Raw genomic sequence first — 14769 nt, forward strand, 5'->3', positions numbered from 1 at the left:
CCCCGCATCCGAGCGCCCACACCGGGACCGGGCCCAGCCTCTTCCAGACCCGGAGCCCCCCCGACCCCCCCCCCCCCCAACCGCTCTACACAATAATTCAGCATTAGCAGAGAAAAAAAACCAGCACCGGCTCCGGTTTTCCCATTTATTGGGTTTTTTTTTTCAGCCGGGGGAAGCAGTTCCAGCCCTGCGGGGAAGGCGATGGCCTTTTCGGAGGGATAACGGCACCGCTGTGCGACGCACGGCTCCGTCAGCACGCCAGCTCCTCGCTTCCCCTGTTCAAACACACCTTCTGTCTCCAGATCTGGGGGGTTGGGGCTTTTTTCTTTTTTTTCCCCCTCTCTCAAGGGCTGAAGATGCTTGTGGAGCAGTTCTAAGCTGCCGTTCCTGCCCCCGGCTTGGCCCCCGCTGTAACTGGGATTTCACAAAGGGGAAACTGAGGCACGGAGGGCTCTTGCCCCCCCTCGGTGCTCTCAGTCTCGACACGTTCACAGGACAGAATCCCTCTCCTCTCACCCAGCCGCAAAAAAAAACCCAGAAGCAAATCCAAGTCTAAAATCACCATTAAGCATTTTTTCCTCCTTGGAGTAACTTATTTTGGCGCTGACAGGGCCCAGGGGAGCTGATGGGGGCTCCCCAAACCTTGAGGGACGAGCTCCCCCCCTCACTGCCCCAGCACAGGGCTGCACTGCTGCTCGTATCCCACTGTCGACGCAAAATTAAGGTGCCGCAGCCTGAGCCGAGGGGTTTTAACCCCCGCCCGGTGCTGCCGTGGCTGTGATTTGGACCCAGGAGCCCTGTCACCGTGCCCCGGCTCTGCTCGCAGCGTCACTAAGCTTTCCTGCCGGGGGTAAAGGCAGACGGGAGCCCGGATTCGGGACAGACAGATGGACTATCCCGGCCTGAGGTTGGCGGCTCATAAAAATCCACCTGCTCTGCCACGTTTTCCTCCTTCGCTTTGGGAGATTTTGGCCTGGAGAGGGGTCAAAACCTGCGGCTCGCTCCAGTGGTGCTGAGCAACACCAACACCACAGCCTGGACGCTTGTGGGGCAAGAGGGGGGAAGGATGGAGCCACATTTCTGGGGATTTAGGGCAAAAAAAAATCTACCCTCAATGGTGTCCTGGGCTCCCAACTGCCCTCAGCTCAGTCCCAGACGCTTCTCACTGCATTTCTTAGGGCACTGGCCGCCTCCCCTCGCTCTGCGTCCACCACCGCGACCCGCACCGCCCTTCCCGAGCCCCTGAACTGCTGGCGATGACAGCCAGGCATCCTCCGAGAGCTGAGCTCCCTGCGGCGCGTCTCCCTCCCTTTCAGATCAGCCGGGATTCTCCTTCCAGCTCAACCTGCAGCTCACAAATGCCCATGAAGTTGATTTCCTCGCCGGCCCAGCTGCTGTCGGCGGAGGGAGGGGATGGTGGCTGAAAGCCGTCTGCCACAGGGCTTCGGTTCACATAGGCCTCCAGGGATTTCAGGAGCTGCTTCGGTTTCTTTTTGGCAGATAATTCCAGCTCTGGGGAGGTCAGAGGGGAAAACATGAAGATAGAGAGGGAGGTCCGGACGGTGTTAGGGACGCAGCGCGCTCCCGGGGTAAGGTTTTGACCCGTATGTTATTCCCAGTGTCCCAACGTATCCCATCGGAAAGGGCAGGGTTACGTTTTGCTTGGCATGAGCCAAAACCCCCAGCCGAGCTTGGCCTCAGCCTGAGCCCCCCCAAGTCGAAGCAGAGCCCGGCTGTGACAGCTGGACCTGGTTATAAGAGGGAGCCATTAGCGCGGCGCATCTGAGCGGCTCTGTTGACATCAGTCTCCTCGGGAGTAAATAACCCCGCCGGTTAATTTAGTGCTCGCTGCGAAAAGCACGCTGTCGGCGACTCCGCTTACACCCCGTGCCATAAACAGGGCTTACGCAACGGCACCGTGTGATGTCAGCGAGCCTGGGGAGCCCGAAACGGCTCCGTTTGTCACCCACCTCGAGCCACCAGGACACGGCACCCCTCGTCTTTAAGATCTGAGATGCAAAATGGGGGAAAAAACAACACCCCACGGGGTACTCGGGTAGTTTAACATTGTGGAAAATCTCGGTGTGAAGATTAAACGACGAACAGTCGGGGGCTTTCCGGGCACGACGCCCCTCGGGGTTGGGCTCAGCAGGACACGAACGTGCTGAGAACACACCGGGTTTGTGCTCTGGGCCTCAGGTTATTTTCCTCGGCTGGGAAAGGAGGGGGAAAGCGTGGGGAAACGCACCCTTCAGGAGGAAGCCAGAGTCAGTGATGGTCTTGTGCTGCCGTTTCCAGATGCGGTAGAGCTGCAGAAAGGCTGCCACGTACAGGTCGTTGAGCACGGCGATGACTTGCTGCCTGCGGTTGCACTCCCTGAAACGGGCGGAGAGCGGCTCAGCCCAGGGAGCTGCCGGGGAGGGACCCCGCTCAGCGGGAAACAGGGAGGGGTGTTGTTTGAGCCCCCAAAAACCAGCCCCCAGCCCGGCTGCGGAGCTGTCGGCCACGCCAGACCTCACCTGGAGAGTCGTTCCTCCCTCAGGGCCTGGAGGACGATGCGGGTGATGTTCACGGACATGATGCAGAAGGGGAAATTCTGCGAGAGAAGGAGCGTTACGGCAGCTCAGCTGCGGAAAGGCTCCTCTCCTGCGGCACAGACACCTCTGGCCCTCTCACGCCACCTCCGCACAGCCCCAAACCTGTGGGATGGCGGCTGCAGGCAGGAGAACCACGTAGCAGGGTGATAACAAACCACGTAGCAGGGTGATAATGAATGACGTAGCAGGGTGATAATTCTACGGATACAGGCTTAGATGAATGCTGTGGGTCAAGCTGAAGTTATATCCAGGCTTAAACCCAACCAGATCTGAAACTAAACCGCCCAGTTTAAGGAGACAGGCTCCACTCGCTCCCATTTTCATGCCGTGCTTCTCCGGCCCTTTTAACCCGCACAAACTTGCTGAACATAGCTCTGCGCCAGGATCCCAGCAGCAAATCTCTGCTCTCCACTGGGCCGCTAAAATCTCATTCCCACACCAACATCTAGAGCTTGGCTCCAGCCTCGGGTCGAGGCTCCTCAGCTCTTTGGGGAGCTCCCCTCTTCTGTTTTCTCACCAGCAAAAAAATAATCAAGCCCTTCCGCTGAAGGGAAGGGGTTTGTGCTTCCTGTTCCCCAAGGGTTACAAAGAAATGGGCAGACACCGCCGCAGGGAAGGCGGCGGAAGGACGTGCCTGAGTTTCGTGCTGGGATAAGGTGAAAATCTCCTGAGCCAGAGGCAGTGTCTGAGCATCCATGACGAAGAACAGCATCTGCATCAAGGCCAGCATCCCCGTCCCTCGCAGGTCGGTCCCGGGATCCGCACCTGGAAGGGCAGGACGGCCCGGTGAGCGAGGGCCAGCCTGGAGTCACGCTCTGGTCACCGCCGGTGATGCCCTGAGCAGAGGAACCCCAGGGAATCGCATCCCGAGGGAAAGCTTTTGGGGGATTTCCCTAATCGGAGCCAAACGGGTGCCGGCACCACTTTGACGTGGGCACAAGGCCACGTGCCTGCTGCCATGCCTTCTCCAGGAAGGAGCAGCTTTAAGCCCGACCTACCCCAGGGCACATTCGGCTGCTAAACTAACCCTAAAACCAGCTGCGTCCTCCACAGGACGGCGTAGTGGGAGCCGTTCCCCTCCTGCCCAGGGTTCTCAGGCTTCATTAAAACCCGGCCTATTTAACTCACGAGTCACCCAGCCCGAGAACTCCTGCGAGGCCGCACGTGACACCGCTAATCACGCTGTTTTTCTCACGCAGCTGAGGCTGAAAGCAACCCGCGACACAACCTTAGCGACAGAGCCCTGACCTGCGCTTCGTTAATAAACCAGTTCTCTAGAGATGGCTCATTAGCTGCAGAGATCATTTGCTAATGAAGAGCATTAATGGCCTGGGCAAAGCGGTTACACCAACTACTTCTTGTTATGCCCACGCCAGCTGGACGCCGGCAACCGTGGCAGCAGGGACCGGTGTTTTCTGGCCAACCAGTCCAGGTGTTGGTTTAATGGTGGACTCGGTGATCGTTAAGGGTCTTTTCCAACCTTAACGATTCTAAGAAACGGTGGCAGAAACCGTGGCTGCGTGAAGGGAGAGGGAATGAGCAGCAAAACCTTTGCGCTACCTCTGGATCCCAGCTCCGGAGGAGGGAACGGGACCAGCGCAATCTCTCTCGGTAAAGTCTCTCCTACCTTGAAAGCCGAGCTCTTCCCAGTGCGCCCCATAGCGCGGGCAGCCCAACCTGGAGCGGGTCAGCTTCTTGTAAATGGTCTGCAGGATTCTCATGTGCACTCTCTCGTTATCATCCAGACCACCTGGCGGAAAGAAACCACCCCATAGTACTCAAAAACCACCCCATGGCACCCAAAACCCACCCTTCGGCACCCAAAACCCACCCCTCGCTCCCCCCCAAAAGCGAGTACATCCGCAGCGTGGAGCAAAGGAGACGGAGAACGTGTCCTTCAGGACAAGCAGCTGCCACGGGACAAGCGGGCAGAGCCCCCGCCGCAGCCCGAGCGCCCCGGGAAGGTCGGGGCAGGATAAAGGGGACACTCACACTGCGCCATGGCCAGGGCCAGCTCCCGCTCTCCCTGCAGCTGCGGCTGGAGCCGGGGAGGGCCGAAGAGGAAGCGAACCAGAGCAGCCAGGCCTTGCCTGCGCACCGTCGCCCGGACCTTCTTCTGCCGAGGAGAAAACACGCAGAGAAGGGATCAGGGGATTCCCACGGGGAATCGGGGAGGAGAAGAACCCGTGGGCGAGCCGGGAGGGACGGGATCGTGCGAAGAGCCAAGCTGAGGGAAGGCGGAAGGGAAAGAGGGGAGCGCTGTGCTTCTCTGGCTGCGCTCCCCTCTCCTACTTACTAAAACTACACCCCGAGAGGGGGCCAGAGCGCGGGGCCCTGCCCGTACCCTGCACTCGGAGAGGTCAGCTGTCTGGAAGTACTGCAGCGCTTCATTGAAGGAGATCGGGGGGGTGGCAGTGACCGATGTGCCCCCCAGCCCTGCAGGGAGGCAGAGAACAGCGTCACCCCCCTCCCGGCATGAGCCCTGCCTGCTGCTCTGGCTTCCCAGTGCCAAAACGAGTCCCCACCTCGCACCACAGGGCGAAGACCTGGGGGGCTGGGGGAAGGCAGCAAGTCTCCCACCCCCTCCCTCTCCCTCCAGACCTTCAGCCCAGCTCTCTCCTCCCCCCAGCTGCACACCCACCCCGGCACCGCTGGCCTCAGCCGTACCCGACTGGATCGCTTCCACAGCCTCCCATTCCTCCTGGGCTCGCCGCAGCTCCTCGCTGCTCTCTACCAAAAGAGAGGCACGTCGGAGGTTAGAGTGCGCTGGGAGACCCGGGGGGTGTTTGCTCCCTTCCCCCAGCGCTGCTCAGGACAGCTTGGGGCAGGATTTGCCCTTCTCTGGGGAAACCCCCCCGACCAGAGCTCCCCGAGATGCTGCGAGGTTTCTCCTTGGGAAATTTGGGATGAAGCAAAGCGAAGGCTTCGCCAGGCAGGTTTGGCCTGCGAGCCCAGCGCTGGGTTCCTCGGGCTCCCTCCCAGCTCCGCAGGCGTTTCCCCCACCAGGAAACGAGGAGATTGATGCAAAGGAGAAGCTTACCAGGGCCCGCGGGCTGCCCCGCTCCCCACACGAGAGCCTGCAGGAGTCCGTTCTGTCTCAAAGCTGAGATCTGCGGGGGGACAGAGAGACACAACCATCACCCGCCAGAACGGACCCGGAAAACCAACCGCTCCCCACGGAGGCGACCCCAAAATCCTGAGGTTTTCCCTCAGGGGACAGACCCCGTCCGCAGCTCGCGGGCTCAGGACCGTGCCCAGCCGGCCAGGGGGGTGGGAGGGGGGCTCAGCCCCCTTTGGGCACGTTACCGGCTCAGCTAACGGAAAGGCCGTTTTATACGGACTAAAACAAGGCGAAAAAGGAGGTGGGGGGGCGGCGTTTGACACCGGGGGGCGCTGCCCGGAGGCGGGGGGGGGGGGGGGCACGGCCAGGGCCTGACACGCACGGGGAGGGACTTGCCGGGCGGGGGGAAACGCTGCCGCTCCTCAGGCCGCTCCGAGCCCCCGGCGCCTCCGCTCATGCCCTGCGGGGAAGAACGCGGCCTCCCCCGCCGGGAGCCGCGGCGGAGCCTCAGTGGCGGGGCTCGCCCGCGGCCGGCCTGCCCGCCCCCCTAGCCCCGGGACGCTCCTTCCCGCCGCCCAGCTGACACGACACCCTCCTCTCTCCCCCCCCGGTTCCCGGCCGCCCCCTCCCCGCCCCACCGGGCCGCTCTGCCCTTTGACCCCGCGCCCACCGGAAGCGGCGGCGGCACCTCCCAGCCCGTCCGTCGGCCCGGGACACCCCCCCACACCCCGCCGCCGCGCAGTGCGCAGGCGCGGCCGCGCTGTATGCCGGGAGCTGTAGTCCACCCCTCCGCCCCCTCCGGGACACGGGACTACAGCACCCGGCACGCACCGCGCGGGGCGGCCGACGGCGGCGCGGGAGGGTCAGACCGCGGGGAACGCGGCCGCCCGCCGGGGCGGAGCGGGACGGCGGGGAGCGGTACCAGCCCCCGGCCCCCCCCCGCCCCGCCCCGCCAGAGCGGCCCGGCGCCATGTGGCCGTACGCGCTGCTCGTCCTCCTCCTCCTCGTCCTCCTCGTCCTCGCCCGGCTCCTGCGGGGCACAGACGGCGGCCCCAGCCCCTTCGCCGCCGATACCCGGCGCCCGCCCGCCCCGCTCGTCACCGACAAGGCTGTCCGCAGGACGGTCGTCAAGACAGGTACCGGGCTCCCTCGCTCCGCTCGCCGGCAGCTTTTACCCCCACCCACCCCTTCCCCCGGTGGGACACCCCCGTCCCTGGGCTCTGCCGCGGGGCGTCACCCCCCGGTGCGGCATCAACCCCCCGGGTGGCATCACCCCCTGCACAGCGTGACCCCCCCCGGTGCGGCATCACCCCCCCGGTGCGGCATGACCCCCCGGTGCGGCATCACCCCCCCGGTGTGGCATCACCCCCCCCCCCCCCCCAGTATGATCCCCCCGGTGCGGCATCACCCCCCAGTGCAGCATCACCCCCTGCACAGCGTGACCCCCTGGTGCGGCATCACCCCCCCCCCCCCCCGGTTCCCGGGGTGACCTGCCGGGTACCGTGCACGCACCCGGGGGGGTGCCACATCCCACCACTGAAGATGCCCCCCCCCCCCCAGTTTTCTCTGCAGATAAAGTCCCCGAGGGGCTCGATGCCATCGTGGTGGGCAGCGGCATCGGGGGCCTGGCTGCTGCCGCGCTGCTGGCCAAGGCGGGCAGGCGGGTGCTGGTGCTGGAGCAGCACGGGAAGCTGGGGGGCTGCTGCCACACCTTCAGCGAGAAGGGCTTCGAGTTCGACACCGGTAACGGCCCCCCACCGCGTTTCGGGTCCCAAATTCAGCCCTGGCTCAAAGGGGGGGGGGCTCTGCCGCAGGGTGAGGGGTGGGGTGGTGCCCGCCGTGGGGATCGCACCCAAAAACCTCCGTGGGGACGCACAGCGCCCGCCCTCGGTTACACAAGCGCTTTTTCCGCATGAGCAATGTGGTATCGCATACCTGCCCTCGCCCCAAAATCCTCCTGCAGAAGGTGCTGCCGGTCACACCCTGTCACCGTAACACCAAAAAACCCCGTAAAATTCCCCCAAATCCAGCTCAGATCCTACACGATTCCCCGTGCAGGGGATGTCGTCTCGGGGCACATCGCCCCTGCCAAACTCCTTCCAACAAGACAAAGTCCAGCTCTGTACGTCCCACGAGCTGCACGGGATTAATTATTTACAATAAGCAATATAGAGGGGGGGAAATAGCAACATGTAACAAAATTCCTAAAACTTGCTTAAAACCACAACTTGCACCTAAAGCGGGAGGCAGGTGTTTCCCGACTTTTCCCTTTTCCCTCCGCATGGAGCTGCTGGGTGAGGGTGGAGAAATAAGAGGAGGGTTCTGTATAACCCAGGGTGTGGAAAACAAACAAACAAACAAAGGTAAAAAAAAAAAAAATCACCAAAATAAACCAAAAATCCACCTTCCAGGTATCCACTACGTGGGGCAGATGCAGGAGGGCTCCATCGTCCGCTTCGTGGTGGACCAATTGACCGAGGGGCAGCTGGAGTGGGCTCAGCTGCCGGCCGTCTACGACGCCGTGGTTTTGGGGGAACCCGGCAGCGGCAGGACGTACCGCCTCTATTCGGGGAAGGAGGAATATTTCCAGGGCTTGAAGGAGCAGTTTCCCGGGGAGGAGGCTGCTATCGATGAGTTCCAGCGGCTGGTGAAGGTAGAGAGGGCTTCGGCTGCACCGCAGGGAGGGGACGGGGGGGAGTGTTTCGGTTCTGGTTCCTCTGTGGAGTCACACGGGGAGAGGAAATTCCCCCGACACCCAGATATTGGGCAACTGCCCAGAATAACGGCGTTGCACAACCTGCCCCCGCTCTCCTTATTCACAGCTCCCCGCGTTTAAGAGACGCTGTCACCTCTCCGTCAGCCGAGCTGTAAATTTAAGGGGAAAAAGATGCTTTTGAGCATCATCCGAGCCCAGCCTGGGGTTGTCCGCAGCCTCCCCGGCGGCGGGTGCTCAGCAACAGCCTCCCCTCCCGCAGAGCGTCAGCAGAGGGACCGTGCTGGTGGGCTTCTTGAAAATGATCCCGCGCGTGCTGGCCGGGCTGCTGTGCCGCTCGGGGCTGCTGCCGCGGCTCAGCCCCTTCTGCCGCCTGGCGTCGCGCAGCCTGAAGGAGGTGGTGGACGGTCTCACCGCCAACCGCGAGCTCAGGGCCGTCTTCAGCTACATCTTCCCCACCTATGGTAGGTAGCCAGGAGGCTCCGGGGCACCGTGGAGAGGAAGCTTAACCCTTTAGAAAGACAAATACCCGAGAAAAGACCTTGTTTTCTCTGCTTTTCTAAGGGCGATAGCTGTCGCCGTTTGTGGGTGAGGGATGCTGCGTGCATGGATGCTCTGCCAGCGTCCTTGTCCCCACGTCCCCGTTGCTGACCTTCATCTCACCTTCATCTCCCTTCGGCTTCATGGCGTGGCAGTGTCGTTCCTCATGCTGGCACCCACCGCCCCGGCCTCGCCGCTACCCTTCCCCTTCCCTTCCTGCCGTCCACCCCGGGGATTTGCCCCCAGTGACCCGGTGGGTGCAGCCCAAGTTGCGAAAGTGCCGTGGGCTTTGCCACAGCCCCCCACGCCCAACGCCCTCCTGGCTCCTCCGGGTACTGATGACCCATTGTTTCTCGCCCGCATCCGTCCTTCCTTACAGCATCGCATCCAGCCGAGGACAGGGCATTCGTCATCCGACTTCCGGATAAGCCACAAAACCACAATTTGGCACCCAACGCTCCCCCTTTTTTCAGGTGTGGTCCCCTCCAAGGCCAGCTTCTCCATGCACAGCATCCTGGTGAACCACTTCCTCCACGGTGCGTGGTACCCCAAAGGCGGGGCCGGGGAAATCGCCTTCCACATCATTCCCGTTATCCGGAAAACCGGAGGCAACGTGTTGGGAAAGGCGCCGGTGCAGAGGATCCTGCTGGACTCCCAGGGCAAAGCCTGCGGTGAGTGCCGGCGCAGGACGGGGCACGCGTGGCTGCTCCCTGCAGCGGCGTTGTTTTTAACTGGAGCTGTTCCTCCCCGCCTCGCCTTTCCCTTCCAGGCGTGAGCGTCAAGAAAGGCCAAGATTCGGTGAATATCTTCGCTCCCATTATCATTTCGGACGCTGGGCTCTTCAACACCTACGAACGGCTCCTGCCGGCGGAGGCACGAGCGTTGCCTGGTAAAACACGGCACTGTCGGGTTTCATCAGGGTTACGGCATTAATCCCCCTGCCGGCCACGCCAAAAAGCGGCTTTTCTTTATAATTAGTTCTCAGACATCAGCAAAACCCTCCGTGGCTCGTGATTCGCAGCATTCCAAACGCCATCCCTGGCCATACATTTCTTTACAGGGTCTTTAATCGAGCCTAAAGTAGTTGGCTGGAATTAGCAAATCCCAGAACCCCAGACTGGGGGGGGGTTGGAAGGGACCTCTGGAGATCATCCAGTCCAACCCCCCTGCTAAAGCAGGATCACCCAGAGCAGGTTGCACAGGATGGCGTCCAGGCGGGTTTGGAATCTCTCCAGAGAAGGAGACTCCACAACCTCTCTGGGCAGCCTGTCCCAGTGCTCGGTCACCCTCAGAGGGAAGAAGTTTTTCCTCATGTTCAGATGGAACTTCCTGTGTTCCAGTTTCTGCCCATTGCCCCTTGTCCTGTCACTGGGCACCACTGAGAAGAGTCTGGCCCCTTCCTCTAGACACCCGCCCGTTAATTGATAAGTCTTGATCAGATCCCCTCTCAGCCTTCTCTTCTCCAGGCTAACCAGCCCCAGCTCTCTCAGCCTGTCCTCATACGAGAGATGCTCCAGGCCCCTCATCATCCATGGGCTCTGCCATTCAGCCAGTTCTCAACCCACCTCACTGTCCCCTCATCCAACCCACGCTTCCTAGGCTTGCCTATGAGGATGTTATGAGAGATGGTGTCAAAAGCCTTCCTGAAGACAACATCCACTGCTCACCCCTCATCCACCCAGCTGGTCATGCCATCATAGAAGGCCATCAGATTGGTCGGGCATGATTTCCCCTTGGTGAATCCACGCTGACCACTCCCAATAACCTTCTCCTCCACGTGCTCACTGATGACCCCCAGAATGAGCTGTTCCATCACCTGTCCAGGAATGGGGCTGAGGCTGACTGGCCTGCAGTTTCCTGGGTCCTCCTTCTTGCTGTTTTTGAAGACCAGAGTGACATTGGCTTTCCTCCACTCCTCAGGCACCTCTCCTGTTCTCCATCACCTTTCAAAGATGATGGGGAGTGGCTTAGCAAATCCCTGGTTTGCTGCTTGATTTCCCTAAAAAACACAATGTAGTGCCCCAAAACTTGCGAAAGTTGGTGAAACATCCACTTGAAGTTGGGTTTAGCGCTGCCACAAAATCTCCTTGCGGCTTTGGAAGAGGCACGGTTGGGGGAAAGGGGGCGTGGGCAGGCGAGAGCTTTTTGGGCAACAACATGGTCCTGGTCTACAACCATTCAATGTTTGTAGAGCAGGAGCGTGTTTGAATCCAAGAAAGTCATTAAACAGAGCGAAAGCTCAAGCCAAGGGTACCCTAAAGCATCCCCTATAGGAAATCGCAGCGCCGCTGCCTTCCTTACAGTTTGCAGGAGCTGCCGTCCCACCCCTTGAGCATACACGGGATGTTTTCAGATAAATCAGTTTTACAAACCAACATGGGAGCAATGTAGACATGAGTGGGGCTCCTTCTAGGAGAAGCCACTTCTCTGTAGCTGAGGATCCCAGAAAAACCTAGTTTTCCTCTTCTTCCCTCTGTATCGCAGAGATCCAGTCTCAGCTTCGCATGGCGACACACGGCGAAGGGGGTTTCACCGTCTTTGTAGGTCTTAATGGCTCGAAGGAAGAGCTGGGGCTGGAGCCCACCAACTACTTCATGTACCGAGGAAACGATCTAGATGAAATGTAGGTTTGGCTTCACTTTAGATGTGCTTCGTTAAGCATAAGGAGATGAATTCCTGGGTGGTGACTCAGAAAACGCTCTTGGCAGATCCTCACTGCATGGGGATTTGGACGTAGCGAGTACTCACGGAAAGGTTTGCATCAAAACCCACCTCAAACCCTCGTATCTCTCTGCAGAATGAATCGCTACCTGGCTTCTTCCAGAGAAGAAGCTGCCAAGAACATCCCTCTTCTGTTTGTCACCTGCCCGTCAGCCAAGGACCCCACCTGGGAAACGAGGCACCCAGGTAAAGGCTGAAACCCAACACAGACGTTTGGGAGCACCTTGAAAACTCGTGGTGGGTTTCGGTTTGTTTGATGACTGCAGACAAAGAGTTTCTCCCAAAATAGCCGTGGTCAAAGCTGCTGAGCAGGTTGCTCATGGAAAGTGGTCTTCAAGATAACTGGGTGAAGGATATGGGACCACAAAGACCTGGGGCCATCCCACGTGTTTGCAGGGGGAGCGTTGGGTTTGTGGCAGCGAAACGGTGGCATGAGGGCAGCCTCAACCTTGTCCTGCTGCAGGTAAATCCACGCTGGCCATCGTCACCTTCGCCAAATATGAGTGGTTTGAGGAGTGGAAGGACAAGCAGGTCAATAAGCGGGGAGATGATTACGAGGAGCTGAAGATGACTTTTGTGGATAACATCATGCAGGCTGTCTTCAAGCTCTACCCTCGTATCGAGGACAGGGTGAGGAAACTTGGGGTCCTCCAGCTCCTCTCCTGCCTCCTGTCCACCCAGCCCTGTCCTGCAAACATAGGAGCTGGGGCTGGGTCAGCTGGACACAAGGTCCAGCCGGGCAGCGTGGCACCAACCCATTGCCACTGCCTCCTGACCACACATGGTGCAATGGGAGGATGATGGTCCTCCAGGACCATCCCGGGACCAAACTTGGCCAGAACCACCACCCAAGGGTCTGCAAGGAAACCTGTCCCAGCCCCCACCCCACAAAAACAGCTTTCTACAGCATGAAACGCCCCACACCATCGTGCCTACCCCATGTTGTCCTCTGCTCCCCTGCAGATCGAGTACATCTCCGGAGGAACGCCCCTCACCAACCAGCACTACATTGCCAGCCCCAAGGGGGAGATCTACGGCATTGACCACAGCATCGCCCGCCTGCAAGCTGAAGCCATTGCCGCCATGAGGGCGCAGACGGTCATCCCCAACCTCTACCTGACAGGTACCGTGGCCACCAGCCAGGCACCAGGTTCTCAGATGAGGACACCTCTGGGGAAGCAGGATATGGGGGGGAACAAACACCCTTCGATCCTGCAGTGATGCGTCGCGGTGTGATAGAGGAGATGCTGGAGCACGTCAAAGCGGAGTTGCGTGGTCCCAACAGGAGGAGGAAAGGGTTGTGCCTCCTCCAGCTCCTGGATGTGGTCTCCCTGCCCAGTACCCATTTATTTTAGCTGGGCAGGATGAGGCCCTTTCCCTGCTGGGGAGGGAGACGGGGTCAAAAAGGGAGAGGTGTTGTGGGTTCAAACCCGTGGGCTGGCGTGGGGGAAGGTGGATGGCAGTTGGGGATGGTGATACCCCGTGGGGGACAGAAAGCACGGGCTGCTCAGCGGGGACCACAGCTGCTGCCATCGCCACCTCCCGCTCTCTTCCAGGGCAGGATCTGTGCATGGGAGGCTTCATGGGAGCCCTGCAAGGAGCCCTCATCTGCGCCAGCGCCGTCCTCAAGCGCAACCTCTACGTCGACGTGGCACAGCTGAAAAAGCGCACACAGGCCACCAACGCCAAGAAGGGGGACTAACGCCTGCCGTCCCACCGGCCGGGACCTCCCTTCCCCTCCCAGCCCACCAGATCACTGCGGTGCCTTATTTTCTGCTGTAAATCACCTGTAGTTCATCCTTCTCTAACGCAAAACCAAAGGTCACAGCCCAGGAAAACGCCATTCCCAGTTTCCAGCCAGCTTGCCTTGGACCTTACCCACCTCCCACCACGACATCTGCCGCTGATCCCTGGCCACCCCTTTTGAGGGCAAAACCCTTCTCCCAGCACAGGGGAGAGGGGCTCCAAGAGAGAGGAGTCAAGGCAATCCCAAAAACCAGGCTGCACCAGAGCGCACAAAACCCAACAGCTTCCACCAGCAACGCGCGGGGTCGCTTGATCCCCCACTGGCATCCGACAGCCACCTCGACCATCGGAAGAGCATCAACCTTCACCTGCATTGCCCAGACCCACTGGGTCAAGGGGAGTGAGCCCCACAGGGACGCTTTTTCCCTTTCAGATGCCAACTTTGGCACCAAGTTGGGCTCATAAAGCTCCACGCGGGACTCGGCAGCAGCTCCTCTCCGAGATGGGACCGTGCACAGGCTTGTCCGGGCAGCGTCAGGCAGGTTTGGTAAAGCCCCGCCAGCCACTGGACAGGCACCGGCTGCGTTTAAGCAAGGGGAAATCATGCCGAGCTAAGCCACATTGCTGCATTTTAACGAAGACGCCCAGGAGAGGCTCATGGACACCGGCCTTTGGGAACGAGCCGGCTCCTGGCTCAACGGGGTGGTGGAGTGAGCGGGTCCTTCTGGCACACCGAGGCCAGGCGTGAAGGCAGAATTGATTTAAGCCTGGTTTAAAGCTATTTAAGAGCAACGGCGCTTGCTAGCTGTATGGTGCAATAAATGCCGTGCCTAGATGTGGTTGTGTAGCAGGACCGGTGTGCTCTGCAGCAATGCAGCCCCTTGACCCTGCGATGCTACCGATATTTTGGTGCTACTCTACCCCCCTCCCACCACCCAGAGATGTGTGATGCCGCAAACACCTGCTCCTTTAGCAATAAAAACAAGCTTAGCCTTTCTGTCTGCTGGGAAAAGCTTGGGAAAATGATCAAAGCCCTCCGGGCCTTCCCTGGAGAAGGGAAGCACGGGAAACCATAAGTAAATAAAATCATCATCACCACCATCTCGTGATTTCACGACTTGTGATGTGGGATCAGCAGGGCTGGGGTTAGCACGGCGCAGGAGGGCTGCTTTTCGACACTCCAGGTCAGCAAGTTTGGGAAGGGAAGGAGAAGGGATGCAGCAGAGACCCGTCCTCAGGAGCGTGTGGCTGGGGGTCGTCCTGCACCAGCACAGACTGCTTTTGGGGAGGAATAATCGCACAAGTGCCATAAATGGGTCAAATCGGCCTCCCCGGGAGCGGGAAGGGTTAGGCAATAAGCTACGCTGGCTGAAAAGCCCTGCTAGGAGCGG

The 14769-nt window shown here is 60.1% G+C and overlaps 2 protein-coding genes across 5 annotated transcripts; one reads left to right on the forward strand and one right to left on the reverse strand.

Moving 5' to 3' along the window:
- Positions 1–131: 131 nt before the first annotated feature.
- ELMOD3 (ELMO domain containing 3) lies at positions 132–8153 on the reverse strand. 4 transcript variants are annotated; one of them, XM_054804615.1, is made up of 11 exons: positions 8063–8153; positions 6041–6118; positions 5638–5707; positions 5265–5327; positions 4894–5033; positions 4590–4713; positions 4225–4347; positions 3232–3362; positions 2520–2596; positions 2249–2376; positions 132–1512 (listed from the first exon to the last, which is right to left on the reverse strand). In XM_054804615.1, the coding sequence occupies exons 2-11, from the start codon at positions 6113–6115 to the stop codon at positions 1313–1315; spliced, it is 1131 nt and encodes a 376-aa protein (XP_054660590.1). In that variant the 5' UTR covers positions 6116–6118; positions 8063–8153; the 3' UTR covers positions 132–1312. The 4 variants fall into 4 exon arrangements, with proteins under 4 accessions (XP_054660590.1, XP_054660588.1, XP_054660586.1 ...); XM_054804613.1 differs by lacking the exon at positions 8063–8153 and adding an exon at positions 7594–7866; XM_054804611.1 differs by lacking the exon at positions 8063–8153 and adding an exon at positions 6329–6409.
- Positions 6478–14479, forward strand: RETSAT (retinol saturase). The gene is made up of 11 exons (XM_054804610.1): positions 6478–6794; positions 7219–7401; positions 8070–8311; positions 8634–8835; positions 9385–9582; positions 9681–9800; positions 11396–11534; positions 11709–11818; positions 12096–12262; positions 12596–12755; positions 13189–14479. Exons 1-11 carry the CDS (start codon positions 6629–6631, stop codon positions 13332–13334), a joined length of 1833 nt encoding a protein of 610 aa, XP_054660585.1. The 5' UTR covers positions 6478–6628; the 3' UTR covers positions 13335–14479.
- Positions 14480–14769: the final 290 nt, after the last annotated feature.

This window comes from Grus americana, chromosome 26 (genome assembly GCF_028858705.1).
Source record: "Grus americana isolate bGruAme1 chromosome 26, bGruAme1.mat, whole genome shotgun sequence".
In the NCBI taxonomy this organism is placed as follows: Eukaryota; Metazoa; Chordata; class Aves; order Gruiformes; family Gruidae; genus Grus; species Grus americana.

Bases quoted from the DNA above. Each gene is read 5' to 3' on its own strand.
- RETSAT (XM_054804610.1), top strand. From the start codon at position 6,629: ATGTGGCCGTACGCGCTGCTCGTCCTCCTCCTCCTCGTCCTCCTCGTC. The intron at 6,795-7,218 runs GTACCGGGCTCC...CCCCCCCCCCAG, and splicing joins CAGGACGGTCGTCAAGACAG to TTTTCTCTGCAGATAAAGTC. The intron at 11,535-11,708 runs GTAGGTTTGGCT...ATCTCTCTGCAG, and splicing joins GGAAACGATCTAGATGAAAT to AATGAATCGCTACCTGGCTT.
- ELMOD3 (XM_054804615.1), bottom strand. From the start codon at position 6,115: ATGAGCGGAGGCGCCGGGGGCTCGGAGCGGCCTGAGGAGCGGCAGCGT. The intron at 2,597-3,231 runs GCACGTCCTTCC...CTTCTCTCGCAG, and splicing joins TATCCCAGCACGAAACTCAG to AATTTCCCCTTCTGCATCAT. The intron at 2,377-2,519 runs GTGAGGTCTGGC...CGCCCGTTTCAG, and splicing joins AGGGAGGAACGACTCTCCAG to GGAGTGCAACCGCAGGCAGC.